This window comes from Culex quinquefasciatus, chromosome 2 (assembly GCF_015732765.1).
Source record: "Culex quinquefasciatus strain JHB chromosome 2, VPISU_Cqui_1.0_pri_paternal, whole genome shotgun sequence".
Taxonomy (NCBI): Eukaryota; Metazoa; Arthropoda; class Insecta; order Diptera; family Culicidae; genus Culex; species Culex quinquefasciatus.
This window is the reverse complement of record NC_051862.1, coordinates 125,450,888-125,471,075: the sequence shown is the minus strand read 5'-3', so window position 1 is coordinate 125,471,075 and position 20,188 is coordinate 125,450,888. Positions and strand designations below refer to the sequence as shown.

The window sequence follows — 20,188 nt, the reverse complement described above, 5'->3', positions numbered from 1 at the left end:
CTAAAAATCCCTTTTTTTTACACACTCTTGGTGTCAAACGGAAGCTAAGCAATTTTTATTTCTAATCAAATCAAATCTAACATTGTTACACTCTAAAATAACCCTGCAAAGTGACAAAAAATCACAAAATTTTAAAATATTTTTTTTTGTTCTAAATGAAAAAAGAGCATTCTGTGTCACTGCAGATTCTAAAAGAACATTAAATTTTACAGTCAGGTAACGAAAAATGGCAGAATTTTCAATATTATTTTTGTATTTTGTTTATGGGTAATTCTCTACCAACTCACACGAAATCGGGAAAAGTTGCCCCGACCCCTCTTCGATTTGCGTGAAACTTTGTCCTAAGGGGTAACTTTTGTCCCTGATCACGAATCCGAGGTCCGTTTTTTGAAATCTCGTGACGGAGGGGCGGTACGACCTCTTCCATTTTTGAACATGCGAAAAAAGAGGTGTTTTTCAATAATTTGCAGCCTGAAACGGTGATGAGATAGAAATTTGGTGTCAAAGGGACTTTTATGGAAAATTAGACGCCCGATTTGATGACGTACTAAGAATTCCGAAAAAACGTATTTTTCATCGAAAAAAACACTAAAAAAGTTTTAAAAATTCTCCCATTTTCCGTTACTCGACTGTAAAATTTTTTGGAACATGTCATTTTATGGGAAATTTAATGTACTTTTCGAATCTACATTGACCCAGAAGGGTCATTTTTCATTTAGAACAAAATTTTTCATTTTAAAATTTCGTGTTTTTTCTAACTTTGCAGGGTTATTTTTTAGAGTGTAACAATGTTCTACAAAGTTGTAGAGCAGACAATTACAAAAATTTTAATATATAGACATAAGGGGTTTGCTTATAAACATCACGAGTTATTGCGATTTTACGAAAAAAAGTTTTGAAAAAGTTACTTTTTGCGTTTCTCTTTGTTTCGTCGTCCGTGTCTGTCGCGGGTGACCATGAACGGCCATGATCGATGACGACCAACTTTTTCAAAACTTTTTTTCGTGAAATCGCGATAACTCGTGATGTTTATAAGCAAACCCCTTATGTCTTTATATCAAAATTTTTGTAATTATCTGCTCTACAACTTTGTAGAACATTGTTACACTCTAAAAAATAACCGTGCAAAGTTAGAAAAAACACGAAATTTTAAAATGAAAAATTTTGTTCTAAATGAAAAAATGACCCTTCTGGGTCAATGTAGATTCGAAAAGTACATTAAATTTCCCATAAAATGACATGTTCCAAAATTTTTTACAGTCAAGTAACGGAAAATGGGAGAATTTTTAAAACTTTTTAGTGTTTTTTCGATGAAAATACGTTTTTCGGAATTCTGAGTACGCCATCAAATCGGGCGTCTAATTTTACATAAAAGTCCCTTTGACACCAAATTTCTATCTCATCACCGTTTCAGGCTGCAAATTATTGAAAAACACCTCTTTTTTCGCATGCTCAAAAATTGAAGGGGTCGTACCGCCCCTCCGTCACGAGATATCAAAAAACGGACCTCGGATTCGTGATCAGGGACAAAAGTTACCCCTTAGGACAAAGTTTCACGCAAATCGAAGACGGGTCGGGGCAACTGCTGTGTGAGTTGGCGGAGAATTACCCTTATGAAAAATACGACTTTTCGAAATTCTGAGTACGTCATCAAATTGGGCGTCATATCAGGCTGAAAATTATAGAAAAAGCACGAAAAAGCACGAGTGTTTAAAACTGGCTCCGACGTCACGAGATATCGAAAAATGAAGCTTGGATTCGTGATCAGGGACAAAAGTTACTCTTAGGACAAAATTTCACGCAAATCAAATGGGGGACGGAGCAACTGCTGTGTGAATTGGCGGAGAATAATCCCTTTTCAATAAAAAAATAATTCCTGGATTTTAAAATTTTTAAATTATTTTTAGTGAAAAGATTAGAAAATTTCACAAAAGTTCCATTTTTTAACACTGATAATCGGACCGTCAGTGATCGTCAGTTGAAAATTACAGGCTAATTAGGTTACACTTAGAAAAACTCATTTTCATCAATTTGAATTGTTTGCGAAGATGTATTCTAGAAATTAATTTACCTATTTTCAAAGACTCAGAAAGAAAATTGTATGAAATTTTCTCAGCTTTTCAAAAAATCTCTTTTTTAGGGGTGCTTTTCTTTCAAAAACTATTTTTTAAATGCAATAAAACGGAAAGTATATATAACTTAAAAATGGTACATTTTATCAAAAAAACAAAAGTCTTAATCATAATCTACAACTTTGTCGAAGACACCAAATCGATCAGAAAATCCCTTCTCAAGATACAGAATTTCATACATTTTCATACCAATCTTGTATGCAATTTTGCATCATTAGTTTTCCATAAATGGAAAAAAACCAAGATGCAAATTTTTTTCTCTTTGAAAAATATATTTGCGAAATCGTAGAGAACCACTCAAAATGAATCAGTTCACCAAAAGTTTCAACAAATTCATCAAATGGCTCATAAATTTGATTTACCAGCAATTCCATTTGAAAAGAGCCTAAACCGAAAAAAAAGTTCTCCGATCGGGCTCAAAATTTTTCTGGGGGTTCCTTGGCCAAAATAATTAGACCCGTATTTTTTTGTTTGGCCATTAGGGTGACCTACATCGTGGTTCGTGGTACACCTACATGGTTCGAAAATGGCAATTTTCGTCATTTTTCGCAAAAACCACTATTTTCGAAAAATCATATCTCCGCGCCATTTCATCCGATTTTAGCTGTCTTAGACGCAAAAGAAAGGTGATGAGTTTGGCTATTTGAGAAAAATAGTAAGAAGTTCCAAAAACCTAGCTTAACTATTGAAAAAGTCGTATGAAAACTTAAAATGGCGTTTTGACCGTGTCTGGACCAAAGAGCCTATGTCTGAAAATATTTTTATCGGATTCCTCGGAAAATTTCACGTGACATGTTAAAAAATTGGCGATGTCGAACCGTACGTTTCCAAGATATGATTTTTTGAAAATAAAAACTGAGTTTTTCAACGCGCCACGCGCAAAAACAGGAAAATGACGAAATCGGCAAAAAATCAACTTTTTTCACTAAAACTGTGATAACTTAAAAAAATCAGCGATGACCTATACATGTCTGGGTATCAAAATTTTCGTTATTGAAAGACGCAACTTTTGGTACCCAGACATGTATAGGTCATCGCTGAAATTTTTAAGTTATCGCAGTTTTAGTGAAAAAAGTTGTTTTTTACCAATTTCGTCTTTTTCCTGTTTTTGCGCGTGGCGCGTTGAAAAACTCAGTTTTTATTTTCAAAAAATCATATCTTGGAAACGTACGGTTCAACATCGCCAAATTTTTGATATGTGATGTGAAATTTTCCGAGGAATCTGATAAAAATATTTTCAGACATAGGCTCTTTGGTCCAGACACGGTCAAAACGCCATTTTAAGTTTTCATACGACTTTTTCAATAGTTAAGCTAGATTTTTGGAACTTCTTACTATTTTTCTCAAATAGCCAAACTCATCACCTTTCTTTTGCGTCTAAGACAGCTAAAATCGGATGAAATGGCGCGGAGATATGATTTTTCGAAAAGTGATTTTGCGAAAAATGACGAAAATTGCCATTTTTCGAACCACCCTAGCAAGATGTAGGTCACCCTAATGGCCAAACAAAAAAATACGGGTCTAATTATTTTGGCCGAGGAACCCCCAGAAAAATTTTGAGCCCGATTGGAGAACTTTTTTTTCGGTTTAGGCTCTTTTCAAATGGAATTGCTGTTACTTGATTAAGGTTGTAATCTATATATATAAAAAATTTCGACGGTTTTGTTCGAACGCGAATCAATTCAACACGGAACATCGGATCAAGGTGCTCTTTATTGCGTTGGGTTCGTATAAGTCCAAGGAAGGTTCTTACGCCAAAAAGTTACAACTTTGACCACTCTGAAACCGATTCCGGAAAATCTGTGGATTGTATGGGAAAAGTTAAGTAAACTCAAACTTAGATCACAGGAGGCTGAATTAGCAAACAAGCAAGAAACGTCAGGAAACCAAACAAGGGCAGGACGAAGTTTGCCGGGAAGCGCTTGTTATAATATAAAATCATAAAAAAAATGTTTAAAAATGTCTTGTTGTAAAGAAATTTTGAAAAAATGCCGCAAAAATGTCAAAATTGTATTAAGTAATTTTCAAACATTTTGGAAATTCATAAGAAAATATATCAATAATTTGAAAAATAATGCTTGAAATTTTTCATTTTCAATGGAAAAATTTGTTTTGAAATGTCATTTTAAGCTAAATTATCGACCTTGTCAAAATTTTCGCATTTTCTAAAGAAATCATGTCAATTATTGAAATTACATTGAAATACCAAAATTTACACACAAAGATTTTTTTACCGAATTCGGTAGTTGAAAAATCGGTAAAGTTTAGATCGGTAATCCATCTGTCAAAATGAACAAAATTTTACCGAATTTCTGTTGTACGATGAACAATAACGAGCTTCATTACCGAATTTCGGTAAATTTTTACCGAATTCAATAATTTTCAGATTACCGAACTGTTCAGCAGTTGAAAATTCGGTAAACTCGACCGAATTTGGTAAAAAATTCTATGCGTGTAGTATCCCGTATTTTTAATGATTTTTTGTAATTCCTTGGGGGTACATCAATAATAAAGAAAATCAACTTTGAAATTTTTCATCTCCATTTTCATTAGTATTGCAAGGACATTTTGATTAAAAATTAATGACCTTGTCAAATATTCCATTTTCCAGAGAACTGCTCCAGTGGACGACGACTTTGTGGTGCTGACGAATAATGAGATGAAATTTTGTCAGGCCAGCCGTGGAAGTGGTGGTGGCAGCAGTGGCGTGCCAGACACGGCCAGCGGTGGAGGTGGCAGTGGCCAGCGGAGTCCCCGGGGTGGTGGCGGTTCCGGGACCAAAGAGGACACGGACAGTGCCATTTGGAGCAGCGCGAGGGAACAATGCCCGAAGCTGGGGAACAATGGTGGAACCCCAAATGATTCGCGAACGCCCACCCGAAGTAGCAGCAGCCGGAGTCCCGAGGAGGGTTGGAAGGGACGGCCACGGCCGTCTACGGCTGCGTCCTGGAATCAACGACGAAAGGCCCATCAACAGGGCCGGGGACGACGACGAAGACCTGCCAGCAGCTGCAGCAGTGACTACAGCAGTGATGGTGATCTCCAGACGGACCTCGGCAGTGGGAGCAGCCTGGAGGAAGAGGACGATGATGGGGTGCAGTTTGAGGAACCAAACGATTACGACAAGACGTCGGACTTTTTCAACAACATTCCGGAGTTTCACGGGGAATCGCTGGGGCCGTTTAGTTTGCAGAGCCAAAAGCAGAACGAACTGACGAACATCCGCACCAACATCGACATCCTGCGGGCGTGCGAGCTGTTTCTGATGCGGAACCGCATCCGGCCGGACTTTTTCTGCAAGTACAAAAAGGTCGTCAAGTGAGTTTCAATTTTATGGCTTAAATAACTTATTATTTATTTTGCCCAATATTTTCCCACTCATTTAATTAATCGCCTGCTCGTCCACATTCCACTTGCCCTTTTTTCCAGTGCCTCCGTTTCGGCCCCACCCTCTTTTCCACTGTCTGGCTCCGTGAGGACACCCGTGGACAGCAAACCCAAAAGTGTGTCCCCGTCGACGTTACGACGACCCCCGCCACCTGCAGAACGTCGACTGAGTCAGCATCAACCGCCACCACAACAACAACCACCTCCCCCAGGGGTCCGTCAGACTTCACCTCCACCACCACCACCCCCTGCGGCAGCGCCCTCCACCAAGGATGGTCCGCCGGTGCCCATCTACAGCGTCCCGAATCGGGCCGGCAAAAGGAGACGATTTATTGCCACCGTCAATACCGGTAAGTAGCACCCTGAAAAGTGTATTAATGGTCAGATTGATTCAAGTGATTACGTTAAGTGACGTGAAGACTTTTTCAGTCCCCCTTTTTCACCTTGGGAAGCCCCAACTTACGCACAAATCAGATTAAATTATGGTGAGCTTAAAATTCATGAGATTGGCAGTCTGACCTGGATTTTCTGCTGAAACTTTTGGGCAATTAAAATGAAAAATAACAAATTGAAAATATCAGAACAAAAGAATGTTAAGTATAACTTATGAAAGTATATTCAAAGTTCCTCAAATTCTCTCGAAATTGGCTAAAATTCCTACACATTCCATCAAACTAAGCAGGTAGGTATAAATTCCATAAATTTCGACGTATTCTGCCTCCTCCCAAAACGCCATCGTGCTCGAAAAATATGTATAATTCACTTTCATATTTTTCTTCTCCCGAAACAGATTCATAAATTTTAATCGTGCTCGCGCACCACAACATACTTATGTTAATCAAAATTGAATTAAAATGATAACATCACTCGTTGCTGATTCTTCTCCTCTCTCTCTTGGGTTATGCAATGCTGCACTTCATCTCTTCTGCCCTCCTCTTCGGCTTTGGTTCTTGTAAATTTGCGCTGGAAAGAAAGTTAGCGTGCTGTTCTTTGCTTATTTTCTCACTGTGAAAGATCGTGTTTTGGGAAATTTAACACGAACTTTAATTAGGAGACATTGGAAAGTAAAAGATAAAAGCATTCTCAAAAATTGATTTCATAGCTTTGTAAGTGTGAAAAACCAAAAAAAATTAAAGCACTTTCTTGAATTTTGGTGATTGGAAATTAACAAAATCCCAGGAAATGGAAAGATTTTTTTTCCAAGACGAGAAAGTATTACATATTTTCTAGAATTTTAACATCTAAAAATATGTCTGATTTCCATCTTACTATCTCCTTTGCCCAAACCACAAACACAGCCAAAACCGTATAAAGAACAACAAAAAAACTGTTAATACCCTCCACTCATTCTGGAATCATAACCATAATTTTTGGCGTGATGCCAGCTTAAGCCGGTTATGACCCCCGAGGGGCTTGCCTAATTCCTCACCTCACCAAGCTTCTGCGTGACCCGCAGTTGCGCGGGCCAGCATAATTTGTTAATTTGCTTTCAACAAAAAGTAGCAAATCATCAGCGTTTAGAAATATAAATATGAAATATGATTTGTAAGGAATCTCGGCTCGCTGCTTCTTGCTGGTTGAAGAAGAAAAAGTAGGTTTTTTTTGGGAGTCGTGGTTAAGCCGGAGGATTTGGGAGTCAATGGAGATGGAGTTATGTCAGAATAAGTGTGGTGGAGCTTCTTGTGATGATGACCGTCTTCGTTTGGAAGGAATTTTGATGAAAGTTCAAGCAGCAATTCCGAGGCACAATTGTCTGACTCCAATTAAGTTTCGTTACTAGCGGGTCAGAGTTTTTTTTCTGAACAAGAGTCAACTTGAAGCTGTCGGAAGAAAGTTATTGCCTCACACCGACTCAAAATTGATATAATCACCCGATAATTACGCCTTGAAGCCGCCTTGCGGAAATTTCTCCACTGCAGGTGTGAGAATAGCCCAGAATCAATGAGTCCAGATCGCATGTTCTGCCAGATCACCAGCATCTTAAGTGTCGCCCCGCTCGAGCAAGATCGCAGATAAGGTGGCTACCTGTACGACGCCAGGACCACCACCACGTGAGTCACGCCCTAAGGTGTTGAAAATATGTCTTTATTAGCCCGCTCACCCCACATCTTGTTCCTTTTGAAAGCATCGTGATCGTGTTGCCGTTTTGTTGGATGACGACGACGATAATGGATTGTTTGACGAGCGATGGTCACACGTCAATTATCTCCCGGCAAGATAATTTATGCCTGTCCGATGGTGTTGTTGCTGGTGTTGTTGTTTCCAGATCTCCATCAGGATTCACACGCGTCATGCCATTATCACGAACCCTCGGGGTGGGAACCTCGTCAAAGAGGTGCACTGGACAGATCTGGACAGAAGGCGTTTATGATGAAATCGTAAAATTTGACAGCGCAGATTTATTGGGGCTTGATTGATAAAAACCACCTCGATGTGAACGATTGGTAGATTTGTGATGGAAGGAGTTCTGAGCCATTTAAAGATTGAGCATTGAATTATTGATATTACCAGTTTGATTTTTTTATGTACGTATTTTTTTGTTCATACAATAAATCGTTAGTAAATATTGTAAAATTTTGATTATTCAATCAAACTTAATTATTTAACTCAGTAAAATACCAATGCAATTTTTTTTACGTCTATTTCTATTGAAATGTTGATGCTTGCTGAAAAAGAGTTTTTGCCCCCTGATTCGAAGTCCGGAATAATCATTTGTTTTGTTATCAGTTCAATAATAATTTAGTCTATTTCTTTCAATGTTTCATAAAAAGTAGTTCAAACTTGCTGAGAAACAATCGAGGATACAAACAAAATTTCGACGTTGGGGGTAAATTTAATAAATGAGTGATGAATCTAAATTATTTCATATATTTTTTAATAACCTATCATCCTGAGGACTTCTAGTTCCTTATTTCACTAAAAAGCTTCTTAAGTATAGATACAGAACGATTTTTTAATGTAAAATCAAATTTGCAATCGAAAGGTTTTTTTACAGAAGTTTTGATAAATCATATATTTTTCAGAGCACCTATTTTTTCTTAACATTCCAACGCCCAAGGCACCAAAAAAGTTGGAACAGTAACTTCAACTCGCTGGTTCTCGGGCAGTCTTTCCAGTGATTTGTTAGGATGTCTAGATGATTCTAGAACTTTCAAAATCAAATTATTCGCATTACAGCATTGCCTAGGCGTTCTCGATTGCGAGATTCCTACTCGAAACTAGGTGCCCGAAGTTGATTGTTGAGGCAATTTCAAACCTCTTTTTACACCTAAGCTTCCATCCACCCCGGGATTCGAAATGACTACCAGCGACTCCACCGGGACAGGACTCAGGAAGACGACTCCTACACCTGGACTGAGCTAACGACCTAACCTTTTTTAGGTTAGTCCGGGGCCAACATTTACTTCCCTTCTGACGGAAGGCGTGATCAGACAAATCTCGTCTCGAAAAATGCCACCGGGACCGTCTGGGATCGAACCCAGGCCGACTGGGTGAGAGGCAATCACGCTTACCCCTACACCACGGTCCCGGCTAATTTTTCAGAACTTAATTTGATCAAATCTGTAATTTTTGCGATCAAAAAATCGCCTAAAATTCCCCGGATGCAGTCGTTTTAAAAAAGGTGGAAGATATTTTCGGTCGCAGAAATTACAGATTTTTTCAATGCTTTGTTAATGCTTTTGAATTAAATCTACTTTATGCAATTCCGTTTTGAAAATATATAGGGGAAATATACCCATTTTAATCACTCTAAGCCGTTCGACCAATTCTCATCACTTTTGCCATTTTCCGCTATTAAATCAACTTTTTCATATGCATCAACAATGGAGAGTTGCTTGCTCACTTTTATTTGAGCTATTTATTATTTTGGAACAGTAAAAAACACTTTATGAAAGCTGTAATTCATGATCAAAGTGCTGATAGGCCGATAATAGAAATAGGCTGAGAAAGGGTATAGTTCCCCTACTTCTCCTGACATACGTTAGAGTCGAAACCAAAAATAACAGTGCTAAAATGTTCAAAACAACACTTACGTAAGTGCCAAAATGTTCATCTTTTCAACACTTGTTTCGAAAAGTAAAACTTTTGGATCTGTGTTGGTTTTTAAGTTGACCAAACTCATGAACGTCAATCTGAAGCGGGGAAACTGAAAAATTCTATTAAAAAGTTATTTTCGAAATCGCAAAACATGTTGCAAAACTTGATTATCTCAGCACTCATCATTTTTATTCAACACAGCCTATTTGGATGAATGTAGGATAAAAATGCAATTTGCCACTTGACGAACAAAACTTCGTGGTATTGCATTGTATTACGTTTATTTATATTTTTTAATCATTCGCGGAACACATTGGAAATAAACTTAGAATTTGTTTGCAAATGCATATTTTCATGAATTTTTAGATATTTTGTAAATTTAGTGTAGTAGCATATCTGCAATCATTCCCCTCCCATTAACATTTTACTTACACAAGATCGTCTGTAATTACTTTTAGCTTTATGAAAACTGTAATTACAAAATCCGACTCGATCCTAACCTTAAAAAAATATAATTATAAGAAAAAATATCTGCAATCACTTTGTGACAGTTTTTTCACATTTTTTCATGAATATGGCAGATAACTAAAACCTCTTAGCTGAACATTTCAAAAATAACAAGAATACAGTTTTCGGTCGTGATGCCGGGTTTCAAACGACTTTTTTGCAATTCCGTCGTGAAACTACTAATTTTTGCAGTCATTCTCTAACGACGAAACAGCCTACTTTTCTCTGACAAATGCTGAAAAGATCTAATTTTCAGCACTGAAATGGATGCTGGAAAGTTGAACTTTTCAGCACTTATTTTGAAAAGTTGAACTTTTCAGCTCTTGTTTTGAAAAGTAATACTTTTACAACATTGTTTTGATTCAAACATTTGACTTATAATTTCAATCAAAGAGCGTTTATCGGAATTGCAAAAAATGTTGTATTGAACTCGTTACAAACCATGTTTTTTTCAGCACTCGTCGTATTTATCCAACTCGGGAACCTTGTTGGATAAATGGAATGCTGAAAAAACCGTCCTTTTGCACCTTGTTGCACAAACTACTATTTCAAACTAGTTGTCACTTACTAGCATTTTATTAAAAAAAAAACTAAGGAACCAGCATGCAATAAAACATTCAAAATATATTTAAAAGATTTCATTGAAATATCAAGTAAGACAATTAAGTTAAGTAATATTGTTACACAATTTTTTTGAACACCTTCCACAATTTTACTTTTTACTGTAATATTCGATTTGTTTGTTTTCATAGATTTCCTAAACCGTTCATTAAGTATAAATCATTAAATTGAGATTTGATAAAACGTTTAAATTTCGCGGAGTCACGCCATTTCTTGATACTGTTTGATGGAAACTCCTATATGTATGCATTACGTTAGAAAGAACTAGCGTTGTGAAAATCATGTTCATTGAAATATTTTACCGTCCATTTCAAAAAACCACGAGCTTTCGAGCAAACCTATCACTGAAGCTTTTAAGAAAGCTTGAATGAACGAAACATATCACGCATACAAGTTGAGCTTTTCGTATGTGTGCAACACAAGCTTTCTTAGCTTAAGTAACATAGATTTTTGAAGCTTTAATGTTGCAGCCTGGACGGATTGTAGTGGTAAATCATTCTATGTATTATCTTGAACATCAAAATGATTGAAGAATTGTTTTGGCATTTCTATGTAGTAGGGGAAATTCTCGTATGTTTGGCAGGTTAAGCACTCGCTCCTAACTCCATCCAATTTGCTGATTTTCACTTTTTAAACAACTAATTTTGCAAAACTTTTGATAGAAACTTGCTTGCTCACTTCTTATTGAGCTATTTATCACTCGAATTCAGTTGAAAACGCTTTTAATTAGCTTTAATTGAATGTCAAATTAACATTAGAGGCAGGCTGGAATTAGATGCTGTTCCCCTAGGTTAATCACCTGATCCTAGCCTGGCGAAATATTTCTTGTGATCGGATTTCTAATGCATATTATTTCTCAGACGTATTAAATTGAAAGTGTTTCACAAAATATGTATCTTGATATAATTATTTGTGCTTTTGAAATGGTCATTAGATAAATTAAAACAATTTTATTATTTTTTTTGGCAAGAAAAGGAAATTTTTCATTTTTGTGGAAAATAAGGTTCGTCGCTTAAATTATCCAAGTCCTTTTGCATTATTTGCAGTTCTTCTCACCCTTTTGTACATATTATTTGTTATCACCATCATTGTGCAACATTGTAACGAGTTTTTGTTCGAAACCCTCAATTCAGAATGACTCAGCCATTTGCATAAAATTTGGTGCATGGGCTGCAACTGCAGACTGCTGCCCAAGGTTCGTTACTCCTGCCACCATTCAAGGCTCCAGTACGGGAGAGCTTTTAGGAGCGAAAGCTCCTCCACACATTTGGCAGTGTGTGCGTGGCAGTGCCATCACAAGATCAGGTTTACGGTAGAGCCACGAATGTTGGTCAACGTCTCTCACCACGTTCCACCGTTCATCCTGGAACGGCTCCATTCACGACCTCGTCGCTTCTGTGCTATCTTGTGACAAACGCCATTTTGGTCGAAAATGAGTTAATGATGGCGTTTCATTAAACTTTACAAACGCTACAAGATGCCATCACCCGATTTTTTAAATTCGTTTCCGTTTCCGGGATATCGTAGGGCACACTTGTGACATAGACCAATTTCTCAACAAATTTTCTGTGCTATCTTGTGACACGTGCAGGGGCAAAAGCAAGCTATAAAACTGTATGGTACCAACAGATGTCACTACACATTTATGTCTAATTTTATAACACCACGTATCACAAGATAGCACAAAATTTTTGAATTGAAAGTGTACTACGTGGCACAAGTGTGTTCCTATGAATTAATTAAAGGGCTCGTTGAATGTTGACGGCGATTTGTATTGCAAACTTTGCACCAAATTCTCCACCCTTGCAAATAATATCTGCACACCAAATATTTGCACACTTGAATTCCTCCCCCTTCTCCTCCCCGCTCGCCTATAGTGGTGCGTGTCTCGACTGAGCTTTGATTCTTTCGGACACTTTAGAACAGTTTCAAACAGGGGAGTGTGTCTTAGATAGTTTTTTTCTGCTGTAGTTTGAGGTGTGCACTTTTGTATAGAGCTTTCCACAAGTTGCACGATTGTCTAAAAATCGCTGCAATCTGCAATATGGTCGTTGTCACAAGTGTGCCACCAATATTTTGATGGAGATTTGTATGGCGGTTGTCACAAGTGTGCCACCAATATAACATGCATTACACCGTAACATTCGTTACACCGTAACATTGTTATACCGCATCATTCGTTACACCGCATCATTCGTTACACCGTAACATTCGTTACACCGTAGTATGGTCACACCCTAACATTGTTACACCGCAATATTCGTTACACCGTAATATGATAACACCGTAACATTATTACACCGCAACAATCGTTACACTGTAACATTCGTTATACCGTAGTAAGATTACACCGTAACCTTGTCACACCGTTACTTTCGTTACACCGTAACATTGTTACACCGTAATATGATTACACCGTAACATTGTTACACCGCAACATTCGTTACGGTGTAACATTCGTTACACCGTAGTATGATTACACCGTAAAATGGTTACACCACAACATTCATTACACCGTTACTTTCGTTACACCGTAACATTGTTACACCGTAATATGATTACACCGTAACATTGTTACACCACATTCGTTACGGTGTAACATTCATTACACCGCATTATGATTCCACCGTAAAATGGTTACACCACAACATTCATTACACCGTTACTTTCGTTACACCGTAACATTGTTACACCGTAACATTGTTACACCGTTATATGATTACACCGTAACATTGTTACACCGCAACATTCGTTACGGTGTAACATTCGTTACTTCGTAGTATGATTACACCGTAAAATGGTTACACCACAACATTCATTACACCGTTACATTGTTACACCGTTACATTGTTACACCGTAACATTGTTACACCGTAGCATTGTTACACCGTAACCTTGTTACACCGCAACATTCGTTACACCGTAACATTTCTTCACACAGTAGTTTGGTTACACCGTAACATTGTTACACCGTACATTGTTACTCTGCAACATTCGTTACACCGTAACATTCGTTACACTGTAACATTCGTTACACTGTAACATTCGTTACACCGTAACATTAGTTACACCGTAGTATGATTACACCGTAAAATGGTTACACCACAACATTCACTACACCGTTACTTTTGTTACACCGTAAAATTGTTACACCGTAATATGATTACACCGTAACATTGTTACACCGCAACATTCGTTACACCGTAATATTTCTTCACACCGTAGTTTGGTTTCACCGTAACATTGTTACACCGTACTTTGTTACTCCGCAACATTCGTTACACCGTAACATTCGTTTCACCGTAACATTCGTTACACCTTAGTTTGCCATCAAAATATTGGTGGCACACTTGTGACAACAGCCATACAAATCACTATCAAAATATTGGTGGCACACTTGTGACAACCGCCATACAAATCACCATCGAATTATTGGTGGCACACTTGTGACAACGACCATACAAATTACTATCAAAATATTGGTGGCACACTTGTGACAACTGCCATACAAATCACCATCGAATTATTGGTGGCACACTTGTGACAACGACCATACAAATTACTATCAAAATATTGGTGGCACACTTGTGACAACTGCCATACAAATCACCATCGAATTATTGGTGGCACACTTGTGACAACGACCATACAAAACGCCATCCAAATATTGGTGGCACACTTGTGACAACCGCCATACAAATCACCATCCAAATATTGGTGGCACACTTGTGACAACCGCCATACAAATCACCATCGAATTATTGGTGGCACACTTGTGACAACGACCATACAAAACGCCATCCAAATATTGGTGGCACACTTGTGACAACCGCCATACAAATCACCATCCAAATATTGGTGGCACACTTGTGACAACCGCCATACAAATCACCATCGAATTATTGGTGGCACACTTGTGACAACGACCATACAAAACGCCATCCAAATATTGGTGGCACACTTGTGACAACAGCCATACAAATCACTATCAAAATATTGGTGGCACACTTGTGACAACCGCCATACAAATCACCATCGAATTATTGGTGGCACACTTGTGACAACGACCATACAAATTACTATCAAAATATTGGTGGCACACTTGTGACAACTGCCATACAAATCACCATCGAATTATTGGTGGCACACTTGTGACAACGACCATACAAAACGCCATCCAAATATTGGTGGCACACTTGTGACAACCGCCATACAAATCACCATCCAAATATTGGTGGCACACTTGTGACAACCGCCATACAAATCACCATCGAATTATTGGTGGCACACTTGTGACAACGACCATACAAAACGCCATCCAAATATTGGTGGCACACTTGTGACAACCGCCATACAAATCACTATCAAAATATTGGTGGCACACTTGTGACAACAACCATACAAATCGCCATCAACATTCAACGAGCTTTTCAATTAATTCGTAGAAACACACTTGTGACACGTAGTACATTTTCAATTCGAAAATTTTGTGCTATCTTGTTACACGTTGATCTGCCATAAATCATAAAAGGTTTGTGTCTAGAATGAAATAATTTTCCATCCGGGGTTATTGTCTTTGCTTTTCGGATATGCGGGTAAACCTTTGATTATCAGGGGTTTTCTCGATTTTTCCAACTTTCTTTTGATTGTATTTGTTGAAAGCGTGTTGAATGTTTTGATTTTTTGTATTTTCCAATAATTTTTGTATGAATACTCGACCAGGATTAAAATGACTTTTAGTGCCATTTTACCAGCAGTCACGAAAATAGCCGGAAAATCCAAGAAAATCGGGAAAATTTTAACTTTTTATTCCAAAAAATAAAAAAAATTAAATAGTTTCTTAAGAATGACAACATTGGATTTTAAAATAATATTATTTAAGTTCATAAAAACATCAAATTGATGCTAACTTAGTTTGTATGGGAATTCTGGGCACACTTGTGACACGTAGTACATTTTTTACTTTCAGGGCACACTTGTGACACGTGCTTTCCTGATTTTTGTATACTTTCTGTACTATATCTTTTAGTAGGTGTTACTAAATGAGTTCATACTTGGAGCGTTTGTTGAGTGATAGTGTACGAAACGATCGCTTCATCCAGAATGATTCTATCAGTAACTGATGTGAAGATAATCAACTTCAAACTTTAAAAATCGATTTACTCGAAAAGTACTAAATGGCGTTTGTCACAAGATGAAGATGAAGATTGCCCTCAAAAAACGTTACATTATTCAAAACCATTAAGTCGTGACCGAAAAACCCTTGCCAAAATCAGTCGGTGCCCACAAAACAAAAAAAACTATAGCAGGTCTGAATTGCTCCCTTGAGGCTAGGACCAGGTTGTTATTGTTTTTTTTTTCTCTTAAGGTTCACCAGTTCTTTTAAGGTGGTTACGCAAACGCCATCGTCGGTCCGAAGCTCTGCATAGACGGAGTTCCCGAAGAACGGGAGAGCAAACCGCGAGGTCTCTCATCTCAAGTGGTTTCGTGTGGTGTGATGAAGGTGTGTTTGTGGCATGCTGTGGCCGTTTGAGGGCTCTTTAGAAGGCACCGACTTTTGCGTCAGCAAGAGTGGAGCGGAGAGCAACTCCAGAGGTCCGTGCACGAAAGTGGCTCTGACGTGACTCTGCAAGGCTGGAACAAGTGACTTGTGGAAGAGAGAGATGTGATTGAGGAGTGAGAAGCATGAATAAATTTAAGCTTTTGGGTTACTGATCTTAAATTATGAAATGGATCAGTATTAAAACTAGCAGAATAAATTTATTGATCTATGGAAAAATGCGATCCTGCTGTGCAATTGTTATATCAATCAACTCAAAAAAAAAATTATTACATTATGAGTGAATTTTCTGATCAATTTGGTGTCTTCGGCAAAGTTGTAGGTATTGTTGAGGACTATTGAGAAAAAAAATGGAAAAAATATGATTAAAAAATCAGCAATTTTTTTTCCTTGTATCTATTTTTTCTCAATAGTCCTCAATCAAATCAAATTATTCGCTGTACAGCATTGCCTTGGCGTTCTCGATTGCGAGATTCCTACTCGAAACTAGGTGTTCGAAGGCTTGATTGTTGAGGCAATTGCAAACCTCTTTTTACACCTTAGCTTCCATCCACCCCGGGATTCGAACTGACGACCTTTGGGTTGTTAGTCCAACTGCCTACCAGCGACTCCACCGAGGCAGGACCCAGGGAGACGACTCCTGCACCTGGACTGAGCTAACGACCTAACCTTTTTTAGGTTAGTCCGGGACCAACATTTACTTCCCTTCCGACGGAAGGCGTGATCAGGCAAATCTCGTCTTGAAAAATGCCACCGGGACCGTCTGGGATAGTCCTCAACAATACCTAAAATTTTGCCGAAGACACCAAATTGATCAGAAAATTCACTCAAAAGTTACAGCTGTTTGAATATTTACATACCATTTTTGTATGGACAGCAGCCAAAATTGTATGGAGACTTGCATGGGTGAACCAATGACGCAAAATAGCTTATTTGGTTATAGGGAAGGCCCCCACAAAGTTTGAGCCAAATCAAAAAATACAAATAAAATCCATTTCCGGTTTTGGTAGAGAATTGCTCACATATAAAAATAATATTTTTTGTAAGTTTTAACTGATTTTTGCATATCTATCTACAGTTGACACTCTCGCTGTCGATCTTCTCGATATCAATATTGCTCCAGCTGTCAATAAATTTTTCAGTCCCTTCAAGAACATTGCTTTGATTTTTCGTTCTATAATTTGATAACTCCCTCTCTCGACGGTCCCTTCAATATCGACAACGAGAGAGTCCACTGTATATATAATTTTGAAAAATACAGGCATAACGTATTTTTTCACAATTGGCAGCGTTGGCTTATAATAAATTACACTTTTAGATTTCACCGCGTCAACCATGTTAGAAACACAATTGAACCATGAATTTTATCAACATATTTCGATGATTGTTCATTGTATCTTGTTCTGAAGTGTTTCTGTATCTCACACTTTACAAATTTATATTATTTTGTTGAATTTAAATCATTTCGAAAAAACAAACTAAAAGATTTGGAATGAAGATGTGTATGAAACAATTGCGATAGATGGAAAGCTAGTTGAATCTTTGGGCACTTCGCAATGTTGCTAGCTAGCTTTCAGACCATCCCGGATCGTTTCCTGCAAGCTCCAGAAAGGAGAGATAAAACGAAATCATTGCGCCAGCTAGAAAAATAAAAATCTTCGAAAAAAATCAGCATAAGAGGTTAATGCGAAATTGAATGAATGAATTTTATGTCAACCAAAGAGCACGCAACAAGATCAGTGCCATTGCATGCTCTTAAGTATCAATCCTTGGCCTGCAACTATACAGCAGTTCCATATGAAAGTTAAAGAAAAAAAATAAAAGTGCTTCGATTTGGCTCAAAATTTTTCTGGGGGTTCCTTGGCCAAAATAATTAGACCCGTATTTTTTTGTTTGGCCATTAGGGTGGCCTACGTCGTGTTAGGGTGGTCCGAAAAATGGCCATTTTCGTCGATTTTCACAAAACCCACTTTTTTCAAAAAATCATAACTTCGCTCCATTCCAACCGATTTTAGCTGTCTAGGGCGCAAATGAAAGATGATAAGTTGGACTTTCAAGAAAAAATAATGTGGAGTTTCAAAAACCTAGCCTAACATTTGAAAAAGTCTAATGAAAACATCAAATGCCGTTTTGACGGTGTCTGGACCAAAGAGCCTACATCTGAAAATATTTTTAGCGGATTCCTCGGAAAATTTTACATAACATATCAAAAATTGGGCGAGGTTCATTAACAGGATTCAGAGATATGATTTTTTGAAAATAAAATCTGGGTTTTTCGACGCGCCGCGCGCGAAAACGGGAGATTGGCGAAATCGGCAAAAAATCAACTTTTTTAACTAAAACTGCGATAACTCTCAAATTTCAGCGATGACCTATAGATGTTAGGGTACCAAAAGTTGCGTATTTCAATTACAAAAATTTTGGTACCCTAACATCTATAGGTCATCGCTGAAATTTTAGAGTTATCGCAGTTTTAGTTAAAAAAGTTGATTTTTTGCCGTTTTCGTCAATTTCTCGTTTTCGCGCGCGGCGCGTCGAAAAACCCGGATTTTATTTTCAAAAAATCATATCTCTGAATCCTGTTAATGAACCTCGCCCAATTTTTGATATGTTATGTAAAATTTTCCGAGGAATCCGCTAAAAATATTTTCAGATATAGGCTCTTTGGTCCAGACACCGTCAAAATGGCATTTGATGTTTTCATAAGACTTTTTCAAATGTTAGGCTAGATTTTTGAAACTCCACATTATTTTTTCTTGAAAGTTAAACTTATCATCTTTCATTTGCGCCCTAGACAGCTGAAATCGGTTGAAATGGAGCGAAGTTTTGATTTTTTGAAAAAAGTGGTTTTTGTGAAAATCGACGAAAATGGCCATTTTTCGGACCACCCTAACACGGCGTAGGCCACCCTAATGGCCAAACAAAAAAATACGGGTCTAATTATTTTGGCCAAGGAACCCCCAGAAAAATTTTGAGCCAAATCGAAGCACTTTTATTTTTTTTCTTTAACTTTCATATGGAACTGCTGTATAATTAAGAAAATGTTGATAAATAGCATTATTTTAATCTTCTCAAAGTGTCATGATTTTCTCAATGAACATGATTTTGAATCGTAAACGGAATGCATTTTCGGATTCTTCGGACAATCTTCTACTAGGATAAGGTAAAATATGTTTGTAAAAAATAAATATTATTAAATATTATTTGTTTTTGAAACATAATTAAAAAAATCTCCTAATGTAAAAGCATTTTCAGTAGAACAATAAATAATAACGGGTTGTCTTTTATGTTCTAATGCTTGAACAATTAGGTTGTAAGAATACGCAAATTTTAACTAGGACAGATACCTGCTTAAGATGCGTGAGTTTCCAATCAATATAATTAAAACTCGTTTTCAAATTCAAATCCATTGTTTTATCATACTAATTAAATTTCTGAAATAAATATTTTCCAAATTATAATCGTGGATAGGCCCTTTGATTTATCAAAACGAGTTTTTGTAAGTATGCGTGTTGCCACCGCACGCCGCAATTCGAGTTGTCAAAATTTCAACCAATCACAGTGTGAGTCCTAAATAGGTTCAGCGATGTCTCCAAAATACATTCAATAAGTCCATAAAGCATCAAAAAATGTTTTACTTGAAATGCTTATTACAATGAAATGGTTAAATTATTTTCAATTTTCAATAGCATATTTTGTTAAGCATAAATTAAGGCACAAAACAATCCTGAAACGAGCCAAATTTGTTAGACAGTTCCTGAGAACAATGCGAAATATGTTGATGCTTTGCATAGTAGGTCCAAAATAGGGCCACTGAATTATGAAAATCTGACTACCCAATCTGATGGTATGAATAATGATTCAAATTGATAGAACACTGAGAGGTCCGGTCTTATGTGTCAATTTTGGATAGCATTACCCTTTTAATTTGAGGAAGGCATCA

At 37.3% G+C, this 20,188-nt stretch overlaps 1 protein-coding gene across 1 annotated transcript in view; it reads left to right on the top strand.

Moving 5' to 3' along the window:
- The first annotated feature begins 4,746 nt into the window (after positions 1-4,746).
- LOC6051283 (myosin-G heavy chain) overlaps positions 4,747-20,188 on the top strand; it is an 86,244-nt gene continuing 70,802 nt past the window's right edge. The window contains 2 exon segments of the mRNA XM_038254346.1: positions 4,747-5,450; positions 5,562-5,869. Coding sequence (XP_038110274.1) covers positions 4,792-5,450; positions 5,562-5,869 — 967 coding nt within the window. The 5' untranslated portion in view covers positions 4,747-4,791.